This window comes from Neurospora crassa, linkage group I (genome assembly GCF_000182925.2).
Source record: "Neurospora crassa OR74A linkage group I, whole genome shotgun sequence".
In the NCBI taxonomy this organism is placed as follows: Eukaryota; Fungi; Ascomycota; class Sordariomycetes; order Sordariales; family Sordariaceae; genus Neurospora; species Neurospora crassa.
This window is the reverse complement of record NC_026501.1, coordinates 8,593,956-8,608,120: the sequence shown is the minus strand read 5'-3', so window position 1 is coordinate 8,608,120 and position 14,165 is coordinate 8,593,956. Positions and strand designations below refer to the sequence as shown.

The 14,165-nt window shown below is 54.6% G+C and overlaps 6 protein-coding genes across 6 annotated transcripts; 3 read left to right on the top strand and 3 right to left on the bottom strand.

Annotated features, from left to right (window-relative positions):
- Positions 1-88: 88 nt before the first annotated feature.
- On the top strand, positions 89-1,818 carry NCU02951 (mitochondrial 37S ribosomal protein MRPS8). The gene is made up of 2 exons (XM_960540.3): positions 89-523; positions 620-1,818. The coding sequence occupies exon 2, from the start codon at positions 880-882 to the stop codon at positions 1,363-1,365; it is 486 nt and encodes a 161-aa protein (XP_965633.2). The 5' UTR covers positions 89-523; positions 620-879; the 3' UTR covers positions 1,366-1,818.
- Positions 1,670-4,639, bottom strand: NCU02952 (hypothetical protein). The gene is made up of 2 exons (XM_960541.2): positions 3,747-4,639; positions 1,670-3,577 (listed from the first exon to the last, which is right to left on the bottom strand). Exons 1-2 carry the CDS (start codon positions 3,835-3,837, stop codon positions 2,082-2,084), a joined length of 1,587 nt encoding a protein of 528 aa, XP_965634.1. The 5' UTR covers positions 3,838-4,639; the 3' UTR covers positions 1,670-2,081.
- NCU02953 (hypothetical protein) lies at positions 4,199-4,714 on the top strand (the record flags this gene model as incomplete). Its single annotated transcript, XM_960542.2, has 2 exons — positions 4,199-4,253; positions 4,395-4,714. The coding sequence occupies 2 exons, from the start codon at positions 4,199-4,201 to the stop codon at positions 4,712-4,714; spliced, it is 375 nt and encodes a 124-aa protein (XP_965635.2).
- A 429-nt stretch (positions 4,715-5,143) lies between these two features.
- Positions 5,144-7,443, top strand: lys-7 (lysine-7). The gene is made up of 2 exons (XM_960248.3): positions 5,144-6,068; positions 6,176-7,443. The coding sequence occupies exons 1-2, from the start codon at positions 5,909-5,911 to the stop codon at positions 7,222-7,224; spliced, it is 1,209 nt and encodes a 402-aa protein (XP_965341.2). The 5' UTR covers positions 5,144-5,908; the 3' UTR covers positions 7,225-7,443.
- Positions 7,444-7,597: 154 nt separating this feature from the next.
- On the bottom strand, positions 7,598-11,109 carry NCU02955 (elongation factor G 1). Its single transcript, XM_960249.3, has 3 exons — positions 10,577-11,109; positions 10,356-10,470; positions 7,598-10,266 (listed from the first exon to the last, which is right to left on the bottom strand). The coding sequence occupies exons 1-3, from the start codon at positions 10,780-10,782 to the stop codon at positions 8,185-8,187; spliced, it is 2,403 nt and encodes an 800-aa protein (XP_965342.2). The 5' UTR covers positions 10,783-11,109; the 3' UTR covers positions 7,598-8,184.
- Positions 11,110-11,211: 102 nt separating this feature from the next.
- Positions 11,212-14,039, bottom strand: NCU02956 (aspartic proteinase). Its single transcript, XM_960250.2, has 3 exons — positions 12,874-14,039; positions 12,490-12,810; positions 11,212-12,428 (listed from the first exon to the last, which is right to left on the bottom strand). The coding sequence occupies exons 1-3, from the start codon at positions 13,202-13,204 to the stop codon at positions 11,566-11,568; spliced, it is 1,515 nt and encodes a 504-aa protein (XP_965343.2). The 5' UTR covers positions 13,205-14,039; the 3' UTR covers positions 11,212-11,565.
- Positions 14,040-14,165: the final 126 nt, after the last annotated feature.

Here is a 14,165-nt window from a genome sequence, read left to right as displayed (position 1 = left end):
GGATCCATCCTCAATAAACCTGGAGAGCTACCAAGAAAGCCCCACCGGACAGACACCTTCTGGTCTCTCTGGCGGAGGGACGGGAGGCCTTTCAGGGCAGCAGGGGTCTCTTTTGCAGTGACTTTCGTGCAAGGCACAGTGGAGGTCATTGCCCGAGGTCATTCACTCTTTCAACGCTCAGCCTGAGGTCTTTTCTCGAACCATCCCTGTCCGTCCTCCACACGGCCCCGGCGGCCAAGCAAACGCACGCACGCCCGCCAGCCCGTACGTAGTGCCGTACGGCAGAAGCGGACAGAGCAGCAGGGGGACAAAAAATCGGCAGCACAACTTACCTAACGGAGCCATCCCGATCGAGACCTCGAAACCGCAATTCGCATCCGGACCCCGTTGCGCGCCGCATTCGCGAGTCCCGAAACCTCCACTTGTTTTTACGGCTCCTCCGAAGTCCGAATTCCTCCATCACGACCACCGACCCGTGACGGCCACCCGACTGTGCGCAACAGCTACGGTCTCCCGATTGGTTGTGCGTTGCAATCTTCCTTTTTTTTTTTTTTTTTTTCTGTCCCGCGAATCTTCATCGGCACGCCTAGACTAACCTCAAGACGCCCCGTCGCTGCAGCACCGATTCCTCACCCGCATCATCCTTCTCTTCATCCCGCATCATCCTTCTCTTCATCCCGCAAGGTCCCCAGTTCGCCGCCGCATCTCCCGAGCACTTCTACACCGGACGGACCAAGCCATACCAGCCGATCGACCCGACGACTTACGCGACGACGGCCGACTTCTCTCTCTTTATAACCCATCACCCAGTGCATACCATTTTCTCTCTCTCTCTTCAGCAACACAAAAGTCCCACACGGGCATCATCAAACCTTCAAAATGGGCATTCAACAAATCACCAACATGTGCTCGCACCTCCAAAACGCCTCGCGCGCTCGCCTGGGCCTGACCTCCCTGCCCAACACCAAGTACAACCTCGCCCTGGCCCTGGCCCTGCACCGCGCAGGCTTCATCTCCTCCATCACGCGGGGCGGTCCTCACCCGCCCACGCCCGAGGCCCTCATGACCTACGAGCCCGAGCCCGTGACCAGTGCCAACGTGGCCACGCGCCGGTTGTGGGTGGGACTCAAGTACTGGAACGAGGAACCCGTCTTGAAGGAGCTGAAGCCGATTTCGAAGCCGTCGAGGCTGGTGACTGCCTCCCTGGAACAGCTGAACCGTGTGGCGAGGGGCTTTCCCGCGGGATACATGAAGGGGTTGCAGTTGGGCGAGTGTTTGTTTGTGAACACTGATAGAGGTGTGTTGGAGGTTAGGGAGGCAGTGGAGAGGAAAGTTGGTGGGCTGGTTTTGTGCAAGGTAAAATAGATGGGTAGAAGAAGAAGAAGGAGGAGGGTCTCAAGGATGGACGGTGGGGATAGGACATGAATTCGGTGAAAGGAAGGCATTGTTGGGAAGGAAGCGAGAGGAATAGAAGAAGAGGAGGAAGAGTCACCGCACTTTGGGAGGATCTCAAACCTGAACTGGAGCCAACCATTTCTGTGCGCAGTGTACGATACGGATGTGATTCCATTGTACACTAGACGACTTAGCAAGACTGGACAAACATGGAAAGGAATAGACATTGGCAAAGCAGAGCTCATCCTTGGTTCTTGCTATGTGAATATGAGGTATGAGGCCAAGAAAGACAACGAGCTGGCATCCTGTATGCTATGATCTATGCATGACAACTAAATCATCAGCACTCACCGTGGAAACAGATATCACCAAGATTGATAAGAAAAGGGATCGATTCATCCTGCTCCAGGGTGCTGTACAACCCACTATCTGCTATGCATTCATACTTCATGCTTCGCCAACTTTCTTACAAATGTGTGATTGGTCTTTCTACAAAGGTATCATGAAATGTGCTAACCCAGTAACACTGCATCCCCCTCTTTCACTGTCTCGAACAAGTAATAGGGGTGATTAAAAAAGACTCTACAGGCCAAAAAGCGATCACATCCACCATTTCTGGCTTCCTTTTACGAATCAGAAGTGTGCTTAAATTCCGAAGTGCTGGCAGACTTCTCCTCGCCGTGCTCCTAGATGTCAGCATCGGTGGTATCAACAACCTCGGCAGCGGACGAGGGGGCGGCTTCAGTCTCCTGGGCTGGCATCTCCTCCTTAACAACATGAACGTCAGAAGTGGGGGTTTGGGGAGCTTCCGTGGCTTCCTCTACCGGCTGAGCAACTTCTTGAGGAGTCTCCGTCACAGTGGGGAGGGGCACCTCAACAGCTTCTTCTGCCTTGGGAACCGGCTCAGCCTTGGCCGCAGCTGAACCAGCACGAGACTGTTTCGGTGTCGTAGCCGCAGATGGTGCTGCAGATTTAGTGGCAGGTTTTTTGGTCCGTGGCTTGCTGAGACTTCTCTTCGCGGCAGGTCCGGGCGTGGCCGATGACCTCCTGGGTGGCGATGTGACAACCTTCTCAGCGGTCTTGGAGGCGGATGCCGCGGTTGGACGCGTCATGCGTGCCAAAAAACCTTCGTCCACTTCCTTCTCCTTCTTCGTTGGCGGATGATCCTTCGCGGTCTGCTTCACAGGCACACCTAGACTAGGGCGAGGCCGGTTCTTGGTCGAGTTCTGTCTCTTGAGGGTCGAGGTGGCCGTTTTCGGTGCCGACACAGTAGAGGATGGCACTCTCGCTCTGCTAGAGGAACGGCTAGCCGGGGTAGGACCTCGCTCGCGAGTCTGCGACTGGGCGCGCGCATTGCCGAGCTTGGAACCAGAAGCAGCCGTATGAGTGGTAAGGCGTTCTGGGAGAGCAGCTGGGCGTGTAGGTGACTTGGCCTTGGGCTTGGAGCTCCCGGTGATGACAGGAGATGGGGCCAAGGACGCTGGCTTTTTGTTCAGCGAGGAACCGAGAGGTTTCGTGGTCTTTGCCGCCGAAGGCTTCGGGGTAGCGGTCTTGCCCGGAGTCTGACTGGATGCGGTCGTAGGGTTTTGCGCCTTGGGGGTTTCAGCAGTGATGGGGGATTTGGCAGGCTTAGCTACTGTCTTGTTGGCCGAAGACGTTGAAAGAGGTGGGAGGTTCGATTTTGTTGTTGTTTTCGGGACGGTCCGCGCCGCCGGCTTGCTGGGATCTGTCTCTTTGTCTTTGCCAGCCCCAGCTCCATTGGGTGCCTGCGTCTTCTCTGCTGACTTTGAGTCACTCTCCGTAGTAGATAAGCTGGTAGCCCCATCTAGCTCCAACGTCTTGGATTCCGCCGATGCGCTAGCCGAAGATTCTACATTCTGTGCTCGTGGTTCTGGAGCAGAGTGTATCGGACTCTGAGCATTTTGGTTCGCTTTTGGAGACTCGGCCGGTATACGGCTCGCCTCGGGACTCGCCGGTGCTGGTGTTTTCTCCATAATCTGGTCAACGGCATTGGCTTTTTCTGATGGAGCAAAAGGACTTGTGATGTCGCCTGGGCCGGCTGGGGCTTGTTGTGTGGGCGTCTCGGAGTCGTTGCTGCCTTCTCGTTGAAGCCCGAGTCTTCCACCTTTCTCAACCGCAATGAAGCTCGTTTTAATCTTGTTCAAAGGCCTAGGAGAATCGGCTAGAGGTTGAAAAAGACACTAGCTATTAGTCCGGTCCATGCATAGTGTGATGTTGTGGTTGATAACAACACCCAAGATGACCAGTGCAGTTGGAGAAGAGGCAAACAGCGAGGTGATGGAAATGGCGACAATTGGAAGTGGAAGATGGCGGAACAGAAGACTGCTTACTTGGAGAGATGACTGGCGACCTGCCACGGTCCGGGGGACTCGTCTCCCCCTTCTGCTCGAACATAGCCCGAAGGTTCTTAACCGCGCTCATGGCTGCTGACTTTTTCGAGCTCGAGCAAGACCTGGGGAAGTTGAGAAGCGTCGGGCCACGAGGTGATGATGAGTAGGTTGTGGTAAGGTGGCAAGAGCGGTTGGTTCTGGTGATTTTTGTAGCCGACAGTCCAAGTCGACTCCGAGAGAAGGACCTGACTGAGTGTTTGTTTAAAGGAAGTCGAGGATCGTGGCCGCGTCGGGAAGCAGAGATCGGGGCAAACGGGCGTGCCTCCTTTAAGCCCCTGGACCCTGCGCAAGGGGTCTTCGTGTTGTAACAGACTCGAAGCGGCTTCCCCACGCGCCACTATAAGGAGGAGCTACGATCCTGACCCGAGGAACAGGGACTCTGGAGGGAAGCGATGCGCGCGTGGAGCTGGCGACGCTATGACGAGGAATGGGGAGAGCTGTTTGCTTGTAGGGATGTCCGTAGAACGTGTCGCGGATAATTGTAGCGCAGAAGTTGGGGGAGTGTAAGCGACACTTGGCGCGATAGGTATAGATGAATGTTGATGAACAACAATGAACAGAACGATGAGGGATAAACCTAAGGTGTAGGTAGAGGTAGTGTGGTTCAAGTTAGAAATGGAAGAGACAACTACCTCTATCGCAAATTCCCCAGATTTACGTCCATGGTGCCACCGGGCAGTCGAGGGCTTACACTACAAGTGACGGCCGAGGCGCGTTTAATGAGCAAATGCTTTAAAAAGTACGGCTACTTCAGGCGAGCGGAGTCGTCGCATTGCAATAGCGTATGCGGCGCTGGGTCTTCTGATGCAGACAAGGGAAGTGCACCTCGCTGCAGGTCCAGAACAGGGAGTCATTCCCGTGTGTCAACAGTACACTCACTGGGCTCGGCTACCTCAGTCTACACATGAGCTTCGGATGCATCAGCGTGGCAGGACGGGATCGCCTTCACTTCTGTCTGGGTATGTAGGCCTTGGCTTTCTTTTGCTGAGGTGTCTTTGGATCGGAATAGGTAGGAATCCCGTTATAGCCACTACCCGGGCAGGCGGCACGAACCAACCAATCCGAGACTATTTCCAGGCATTTGCCATTGAGGCTATCGTGATAGAGCAGAAAACTCTTCCAACAGACTGGCCCGTTCACGATGAGGTGCCACGGAAGCTGAAGGCTGCGTGTTGGCCTAGGCTCTTGCATGAAGTCATTGGCTATCACAAACAGTCTAAATTAAGGAGCTTTTTTTTTTTTTGGGGGGGGGGGGGGGGGGGGGGGGTTGTTAGTACTAGCCGGTGTTGGTGGTTGTGAGGTTGTGATTGGAAAGTCCATTTCAAGGGCACACATGTCAAGCTTTTACGAGACTCCCATCTTTCAGTCGGGCTGCCTTCCTTTCAGTCGATTGTCGTACAATCCTCGATGTTTACCATATGCCGGCTTGACACAGGCACGCAAACATACATACATCCACGGACATCTACCTATCTTCCTCTCTGGATCATACATCCCGCTCCTCCTGTATGGGGCCGGCGGATAGCTCTCCGTGACAAACGCTTGGCGCCCTTCAACCCGATTTCACGATGTTTCAAGTCAGTGTTTCGCATTGGAGGTGCCCCTGGCGCAATAAACGATGGAACCGGACTCCCATCATGACACCCAAACCTCGAAACGACCGGCGGCCACCTAATTCACACGTGGAATCATGCTACGTTGATTCGGACATTACCACGGCCGGTAGATTGTCCATGAGGACACGTGAAAATGGGCAGCGCTGGGGATGCCGAAAGCATATATGACCTGCTCTCTCCATGCTTTCTGAAATCACGTCCTTTGGAGATGCTCCGAGTCTTCTGTCATCTTTCCCAGGTTGTCCTTCACTCTCTGTCATTGCCTCGACATCTCTAGCCTACGCAGTAGAGACGGCATAGGCAGGCACTCTAGATCACCTCCCTGACAGGCCATCCTGGGAAAGGTGCGGAACAGCCCGCAGCGATCAATAAACCTGGAGAATGCTGCATGTTTACTTCCCAAACAGGCTAGTTAGTCTCTTTGCTGAACATGCCATTAGTCACTTCACTATGGCGCTTTTGGTCCGATCCCGGCCCTGGTGAGCCATGCTAACGTATGATTCGTCCAACATTTTGGAAGCTATCCGCGGTACTTTGTCTTTTCCTCCGTCGGCATTTCTCCACTCCTCGAGACTTTTTCCTTTTTCTCTTCTACAAAGTCACTTGAAACAGAAAAAAAAGATGGCGGCCAGGACTCTGAAGATTGGTTAGCAGCTTCCTAACCCTTTCATCTCTCCCAATGCCTTCATGCAATGCTGCTTACTGCTGGGGAAAAAACAGCGCCCTGCTAATCACCCCGCTTTCTGCCAACAGGTCTCATCCCCGGTGATGGCATCGGCAAGGAAGTCATTCCCGCCGGCCGGCGCATCCTCGAGGCTCTCCCGGCCTCTCTGGGCTTGAAGTTCGAGTTCATCGACCTCAAGGCCGGCTGGGAAACCTTTGAGCAGACCGGCAACGCCCTGCCCGAAGAGACAGTCTCGATCCTCAAGTCCGAGTGCGATGGCGCCCTTTTCGGAGCCGTCAGCTCGCCCACCAAGGCCGTCAAGGGCTACTCCTCTCCCATCGTCGCCCTGCGCAAGAAGCTCGACCTGTACGCCAACGTGCGTCCCGTCAAGTCGGTCCGGGGCCCCGGCGTCAAGCCCATCGACATGGTGATTGTGCGCGAGAACACGGAGGACCTGTACGTCAAGGAGGAGAAGACGTACGACACGCCCGAGGGCAAGGTGGCCGAGGCCATCAAGCGCATCTCGCAGCGCGCCTCGTCGCGCATCGCCACCATCGCCGGTGAGATCGCCCTGCGCCGCCAAAAGATCCGCGAGGGCGGTTCCCCTTCCATCCACAAGGGCCCTCTCGTGACCGTTACCCACAAGTCCAACGTCTTGTCCCAGACCGACGGCCTCTTCCGCTCCACCGCCCGTGAGGCCCTCGCCGCCGGCCGCTTCACTTCTGTCGCCGTTGAGGAGCAGATTGTCGACTCGATGGTGTACAAGCTCTTCCGCCAGCCCGAGGCCTACGACGTCATTGTCGCGCCCAACCTGTACGGTGACATTCTCTCTGACGGCGCTGCCGCCCTCGTCGGCTCGCTCGGTCTCGTTCCCTCGGCCAACGTCGGCGAGGGTTTTGCCATCGGTGAGCCCTGCCACGGCTCCGCGCCCGACATTCAGGGCCAGAACATTGCCAACCCCATCGCTACGCTCCGCTCTGCTGCGCTCATGCTCGAGTTCCTCAACGAGGAGGAGGCCGCGGCCAAGATTTACGCTGCTGTTGATGCTAACCTTGAGGAGGGCAAGCTGCTTAGCCCCGATCTTGGCGGTAAGGCTAAGACCGAGGAGGTTGTGCAGGATATCCTCCGTCGTCTCTAAATGGGGAGCGCGATTAGATGGCAAGGGTTATGAGTCATGATATTCAAAAATGACTAGGTATCCGGCTCGAGAACCAAAAAAAAAAAATGGCTATTGAATGATGTACTATATGACATTTACATGAGAGCGGTATCCTCCCGCTGGACACCCTGTACATAATAGATTGAGGAAGTCGTAAATGATGGTTTTGAACACTAACGATATTAGTTGCAATTGCCGTGTGCATGATGTGGTTTTTAGACAGCTTCCGCCAACTGTGAGCTGTGGGTTCAGGCCGTTGATAGCCACAAACTCGGCATCCTTGCCAAAAGATGGACAAGGTATCGGGACGGTGTTCAAGCGAGTTCATTCGGAACACCACACCACAGCCAGGTCCGACACCAATTTATTTAAGAGAGAAGAGATCATGTTCGCTTTTGCTCTACCGAAACCCATAAAACAACCGTTTCCAAAGTAGTTTAACCATTCCATACATGTACAAAATACCCTTCTTTTTATCATCACACATAAAATACTACAGATCTATGTACTGTACAACGTCAACACTGGACATCCTGTATACCAAGAGAAGGAAAAGCCGCTACGCTGCTGTATGTTCTAGAGTTACAAGAATGCTAATCGGGTTACATCTTTTTAGCATAGATACAACCAGATGATCTATTTGCCTTCACACGCTTCTCCAGTCGTGAATCATCTGATGGGGAAGAAGAGTCCGTCGTGTCTAGGCCAGAGCAGCAATTATCGTCTAGCCGAAGGACGCTACTTCGACCGTTCAACAACATCAAGTTCAGGGTAGACTGACGGCTCGAAATCGGCCTTTGATTCGAGCCCCAAGACCTGATCCGAACCTGACCCTCAGGCTGGAAGCAAGCGCCGCGTGAGAGCCAGCAGCGCGAACCTCGAGTTCGATCGCAGCAGCAGCAAGCAAATTCAAAGTTTTGCAGTTCTTCAACAGCCAGCTTACTTTGTGCGCTTGGCCTCGAGCTCCTTCTGGTACTTTTGCACCAACTCCTTCTGGAGGTGGGGCGGCGCAGGAGCGTAATGGCTGAACTCCATGGAGAACTCGCCCTTGCCCTGGGTGGCAGCGCGCAAGTGGGTGGAGAAGCCGAACATGGCGTTCAGGGAGCAGTCAGCGACCATGGTGAACTCGTCGGCGCCGACCTCGGTATCGACAATGGTGCCGCGCTTGTTCATCAGCATGAGAATGTTACCCTGGAACTCGGCGGGGGCCGAGATGGTGGTCTTCATCAGAGGCTCGAGCACCTGGCCGCCGGCGGCGGTGAAGGCCTTGCCGAAGGCCATCTGGGCGGCGAGGTTGAAGGCGTAATCGGACGAATCCGTAACGTGGGTGGCACCGTCGGTGATGACCATGGAGGAGCCGATGACCTTGTGGCCGAGCAGGGGGCCCTTGATGCAGGCCTCCTGAAAACCCTTTTGACAGGCAGAGATGTACTTGTCGGGAATGGTGCCGCCGACGACGCGCGACTCGAAGTGGTTGTCCTCACCGCCGTTGGGGTTGGGCTCGATCCAGCCGACGACGCGGGCGTAATCACCGGGGCCACCGGACTGGCGCTTGAGAAGGTAGTCGAACTCGGCCTTCTGGGTGATGGTCTCACGGTAAGAGACGCGGGGCTGGCCAGTTTCGCACTCGACCTTGTACTCACGGCGGAGACGCTCAACGTAAATCTCGAGATGCAACTCACCCATGCCGCTGATGATGGTCTCCTCCGACTCCTCGTCGACATGGAGACGGAAAGTGGGATCCTCACGCATGAAGCGGTTCATGGCCTTGGAGAAGGCGTCGGCGTCGCTGGAGCGCTTGGGCTTGATGCTGAGCGACATGACGGCGTCGGGGACGTACATGGAGCTTAGGGAGTAAGGGAGACCACCGTCGGTGAAGGTATCGCCAGAGGCGCAGTCGACACCGAAGACGGCGCAAATTTCACCGGCACCGATCTCGTTGACGTCCTCCATCTCATTGGAGTGCATACGAACGATACGGGGGATACGGACCTTCTTGTTGCCACGGGAGTTGTAGAGGTAGGCGCCCTTCTTGAGGGAGCCCTGGTAGACACGCATGTAGGTGAGCTGGCCGTAAGGGTTCTCTTCGAGCTTGAAGGCAAGACCGACGAAGGGAAGGGAGTTGTAAGGGACGAGCTTGACCGGCTGCTCGCCCTTGGAGCGGTCGAGGGCAGTGTTGTCGGTATCGTTGGGGTTGGGGAGGTAGTCGCAAACGGCGTCAAGCATGGGCTGGACACCCTTGTCGGCAATGGCGGAACCCATGAGGACGGGGGTGAACTTGCAGGCGATGGTAGCGCGGCGAATGGCGGCCTTGATCTGCTCGGGGGTAGGGGTCTGCTCCTCAAGGAACATCTCGGCAATCTCATCATCGACATCGGCGAGCTTCTCGATAAGTTCCTGTCTCTTCTGCTCGCAAAGCTCCTTGATTTCGGCAGGAATCTCCTTGGAGATCTTGAGGTTGACACCACGCTGACCGTCGTTACGGATACACTTCATGTCGATCAAGTCGACAACACCCTCGAGCTCCTTCTCAGAGCCAATAGGGACCTGGATAGCAGCGGCGGGAATCTTGAGCTTGGTGTTGATCTGCTCGACGGCCTTCCAGGGGTTGGCACCCATACGATCCATCTTGTTGACGAAAGAGATACGGGGGACGTTGTAGCGCTTCATCTGTCTGTCGACGGTGATGGTCTGGGACTGGACACCAGAGACAGCGCAGAGAACCATGACAGCTCCGTCAAGGACTCTCATGGCACGCTCGACCTCGATGGTGAAGTCGATATGGCCGGGGGTATCGATCAAGTTGATGTGGTAGGTCTCCTCCACGCCCTTCTCCTTCTTCTTCCAGTCGGCGAAAGTGGCGGCAGACTGGATGGTGATACCTCTCTCTCTTTCGAGTTCCATGGAGTCCATCTTGGCGCCGACACCATCGCGACCACGAACCTCGTGGATGGCCTTGACTCTGCCAGTGTAGAAAAGGATGCGCTCGGTCACGGTGGTCTTGCCGGAGTCAATGTGGGCCTGTATATAGCTAGCTGTTTAGCTTCTATCCCCGTCCTCTGTCCTCGGTCTCTTATCTTTCATCTCGGGCGCGTTTGGGGTTCACATACGGCGATACCAATGTTACGGACACGGGCCAGTCTCTTGGCCTCCTCGGGGGTCATACGGGCGGCAGCAGCCTCGGGGGTCATGTTGGAAGCGGCGAGTTCCTTGGCCTGCTTGAGACTAGAGAAATACAGCGCGTATTGTCAGCCGGGTCTGCTGCTGTGGCATGCTGCCCGGTGCTATGACGCCAGCCATGACAGCCTTCGTTTCACGGGAGATATCTTACGCAATCTCGGCCGCAGTCATGTTAGCATTCCTCAGGTAGGAGGACCTGCTGAACAGACGGCGGCTCTCAAACTGGGAGCCGGCCGACCGGAGGGACGGCGTCTCGACGGCGGCGCGGCATGCTCCAAGACTGACGGAGCGAACACCCTGGCGCACGGCGGCAGCGCGGCCGGCGTGGAGAGTAGCAACAGCCCGAATCACCCTCATCTTCGCTCACACGCAGCGAAGGGGGAGGAAAGAGAAAGGAGTGACTGGTGGGGAGGAAGGAGTGGTGCCGTGGATTTGGAAAACTACCTAAAGTTTCCAAAGGAGAAGCACGGGGCAGGATGCGGGATGCGGGATGCGGATGCGGATGCGGCAGCAACTGACGGCGGGGGGAGTCGGGACGAACTCTACCAAAGCCCGGGCATTGCCCACGAAATTTTTAAGTGGGTACTTTTATCTTTGCTGGGGCCATCGCGCGGGTACCATGGCGCTAAATATCGGGGGCGTGCGTCCATCGACTGCTGGGTACTCCATCCACACACAGCTCCCCAAGAACCATCAAGGTCCATACACTTATCATCAACTGAAGCGTGCCACGACGAACCCACATCGACAACCTCACTACCTTGATCTTCTTTGGACAGTTAGTATCCGAGACTCGTTGAAGGTTGAACACTGATCATACATTACTAGCACTATAAACAAACCACTCCAAACAGAACAGTAACTCAATACCATACCCAATTGCCATCCCTCACTGTTTCAACCCATGATGCCTAGTCCACGTAAAGTAGGTACCGACCATAGGATAAACAAACTACCCAAGTCCTAGGTAATAAATGAGTATTGTTAGGATCCATCCAAAAACAAAACCGAATACTCTTTTCAACTAACGCTACGCCCCTCGGGGTATCGTCATCATCCTGTTCTGTGCGTTTCTACTCCCAAAACAAAGAAAAAAAAAGGAATGCCATATCCAAATCCAACCGAATGCAATGGCAGAGCCTATAGCAAGACGAATACGCCAGAACCAACCATGGCAAACACCATCGCAATACCCATCACAGACATCTGAGCGACACCAAATGCACTTGGCATGCCTGCCGATGCATTCTCGTCCTTACCATCGTTGCCCGAGCCACCAGTATCCGAGAATCCTGAACTCGCCGCAAATGATGGCATAGTTGCAACGGGTCTATTGGTGACCGCCGCTTGATTTGGCGCCTGTGTTGCTGACGGGATCGTCGCGCTCATGCTGGCAAACGCCACAATGTTGCTTTCGGTCGAGTTGAAGTCCGTCTCCGCCAAGCCGATTTCATTGTTGACCAGATCGTAGACCACATATGCCGACCGCAGGAAGGTGTCGCCAAGGAGGTATGGCGCAGAGGTAGAATTCTGAATGCCAAACTCGCATACATCCTGGCCTTTGTTTGGTCCGCTCGTGTACTTCGGAGGGTCTCCACTAGTGAGATCGAGGACCAGCTCGTCCATCCGCACAGTGATGCGAGGGCCGTCAGGGCCGGCAAACCCAAAGGAAAAGTAGCCGTTACTAGACTTCTTCGAGCAGGGAATGACAGCCAACTCAAGCCTATCAGAGTATTCTGCACCGACTTCCTGCCAGATCTGATCCACGATGTCTTGCGGCAGATAAGACAGGGTCGTACCCGAGTCGAGCACTACCGGAATGGGGAACTCCTGAGAGGTAAGCGTGTCGTTACCGCTAGGACTAATTGCTTGTAACGATGTCAAGGCGACGATGAAGGAGAAGTAGTAGCCGTTACTACTAGGGTAGATTCGGATTCGCGTCAGGTCGCCTTTATACTTCTTTGTGTCGATGCCGCCGAAAAGAATACTGCCTTCACCCGCGTCTATGCGATGCCACATTGTCAGCTTTGCGTCCGTGTCAACGAGAACATGCGCTATACATACCAAGATCGTTCAACCAGAGACTGTACGCGATTGTGTTGATCAACCCATCATCGACCATGGCAACGGGCAGGTTGGGGTATTGGGAGCTCAGGGAATGGCTATTTCCCACAATGGCCTCATTGATAGCATACCCGATACCCACCAGGCCATACGCAATATCCGTCTGAGCTCCCAAGCCCATCGTCAAGTTGGTGACCGTTGTTCCGCCAATATTGAAAACATCGGTAAAATAGTCCCCCTTGGACGAACTGCCGTCCACATATGAAATGTCAAATTCACCCTGCCCTACCACCGTGTATGTTTCCGATTTGCTTGGATCGACTAATACGTTTGTTAGTTGGCATCAACGCCGTCTCAGGTATAAGGGAGCGGCAGGTCACATACAACTTCCCAGATCACACGCGCCCTTATTGCAAATTGATGCAGTCGAGTCCGGTACCCATACGTCGCTGCTGCCTGTATCCAACTGCAATGTCACTTTCTGCCCAGGCGTCCCCATCGCGCATGTCGCAAAGTATCCTCCTCGGGCCTGCTCATTTTGAAGAATTGCCTGATGCGTCGGGCCGGCGCGCCTTAGAAGCCGGTTTGGTGCGTTGGGTGCGTGCCTTTTCTGGATGCCCCAATGGACAACGCCGTTTGGTGCTTGCTGTGCTAGGGCAAGCTGAGAGAGCAGCGCAGGGCCCAGAAGAAGGGCAGATGATGTGTATCCCTTCATGGTTGCGATGGTTTGCGATTTCGACTTTGGATAGGTGCGGCTCCTCTCAAATGTCGGGGAGTCCGAGCGGAAGGGCCGGTGAGTTGGGTCCGGTCAAGAAAAGGCCGGCGGGTCTCGGAGGGCTTAAACGCCGATCTGATGCTTCTTCGTACTTGGAATCCGACTGCGCGAAGAACAAACTCTGCAAAATGATGACAGGGTATTGGGAGGGGGAATAGGTAAGTCGACGGTTACTTGTCGCAGTCCAACCTAGCCCACAAGAACGATGCTGTGATGAAAAGGAGAGGCGAGATGAGCTTAATGGAGGCAGCCGAGGTCACGCAGCCAGGTAACGCAAGCTGTGCAGCCGGGAAGCAACTGAATGTCCGATGACACTGCAGCCTGAAATGGAGTCGAAAAGCAGACTATCGTAGCGTATTCATCCAGAAAGCTCAATACTGAAACGATCGGCGGAGAGAATGCTGGCGAAGCGAATGTCTCCTTGCGTTTAGGGGGTATTTTATTTATAGTGGTATTGAGACCAAAAAAAAAAAAGGACGGCGTTTGGAAAGCGAACGTGCAAAGAGGCGACGTAAACTGAGGAGCCAAGAAAAGTGACGAGTTGATGGATTGATGGAAAGGGAAAAAGAGTGGTTGAAACCAGAAAAGAGAGAAAAATAACGAGAACTAAGAGATGGAGGTCGGCGATGATGATGATGACGACGACTGCAAACATAAACCTTGGATGACCACTCCAAGGCTTGGCCCTTCCCATTCATTCCGTTACCATGCGCCCCTTCCGTCCAACGTCCGGCTCCCCCAACAACAAAAAGAACTAACGAACCAGGGGTCGATTACACTAGACGCAGTGGACATCATGGAGCCACTTGGGAAAGAGCATTACGAATTTTTGGTACCGACAACAAACCAAAACGAAAGAGTCAGCAGCCAGGCAACACTCACTGTGCACCGCCTCCGTCCC

Excerpts from the sequence above, each read along its gene's own strand:
- NCU02956 (XM_960250.2), bottom strand. The coding sequence starts at position 13,204 with ATGAAGGGATACACATCATCTGCCCTTCTTCTGGGCCCTGCGCTGCTC. Across the intron at positions 12,811-12,873 it reads CGCGTGTGATCTGGGAAGTT|TCGATCCAAGCAAATCGGAA; the intron begins GTATGTGACCTG and ends CAAACGTATTAG. Across the intron at positions 12,429-12,489 it reads TCTCTGGTTGAACGATCTTG|ACGCGGGTGAAGGCAGTATT; the intron begins GTATGTATAGCG and ends GGCATCGCATAG.
- NCU02952 (XM_960541.2), bottom strand. The coding sequence starts at position 3,837 with ATGAGCGCGGTTAAGAACCTTCGGGCTATGTTCGAGCAGAAGGGGGAG. Across the intron at positions 3,578-3,746 it reads GTCGCCAGTCATCTCTCCAA|CCGATTCTCCTAGGCCTTTG; the intron begins GTAAGCAGTCTT and ends TTCAACCTCTAG.
- lys-7 (XM_960248.3), top strand. The coding sequence starts at position 5,909 with ATGCTAACGTATGATTCGTCCAACATTTTGGAAGCTATCCGCGGTACT. Across the intron at positions 6,069-6,175 it reads GGCCAGGACTCTGAAGATTG|GTCTCATCCCCGGTGATGGC; the intron begins GTTAGCAGCTTC and ends TTCTGCCAACAG.
- NCU02951 (XM_960540.3), top strand. The coding sequence starts at position 880 with ATGGGCATTCAACAAATCACCAACATGTGCTCGCACCTCCAAAACGCC.
- NCU02955 (XM_960249.3), bottom strand. The coding sequence starts at position 10,782 with ATGAGGGTGATTCGGGCTGTTGCTACTCTCCACGCCGGCCGCGCTGCC. Across the intron at positions 10,471-10,576 it reads ATGACTGCGGCCGAGATTGC|TCTCAAGCAGGCCAAGGAAC; the intron begins GTAAGATATCTC and ends GTATTTCTCTAG. Across the intron at positions 10,267-10,355 it reads TCCGTAACATTGGTATCGCC|GCCCACATTGACTCCGGCAA; the intron begins GTATGTGAACCC and ends AGCTATATACAG.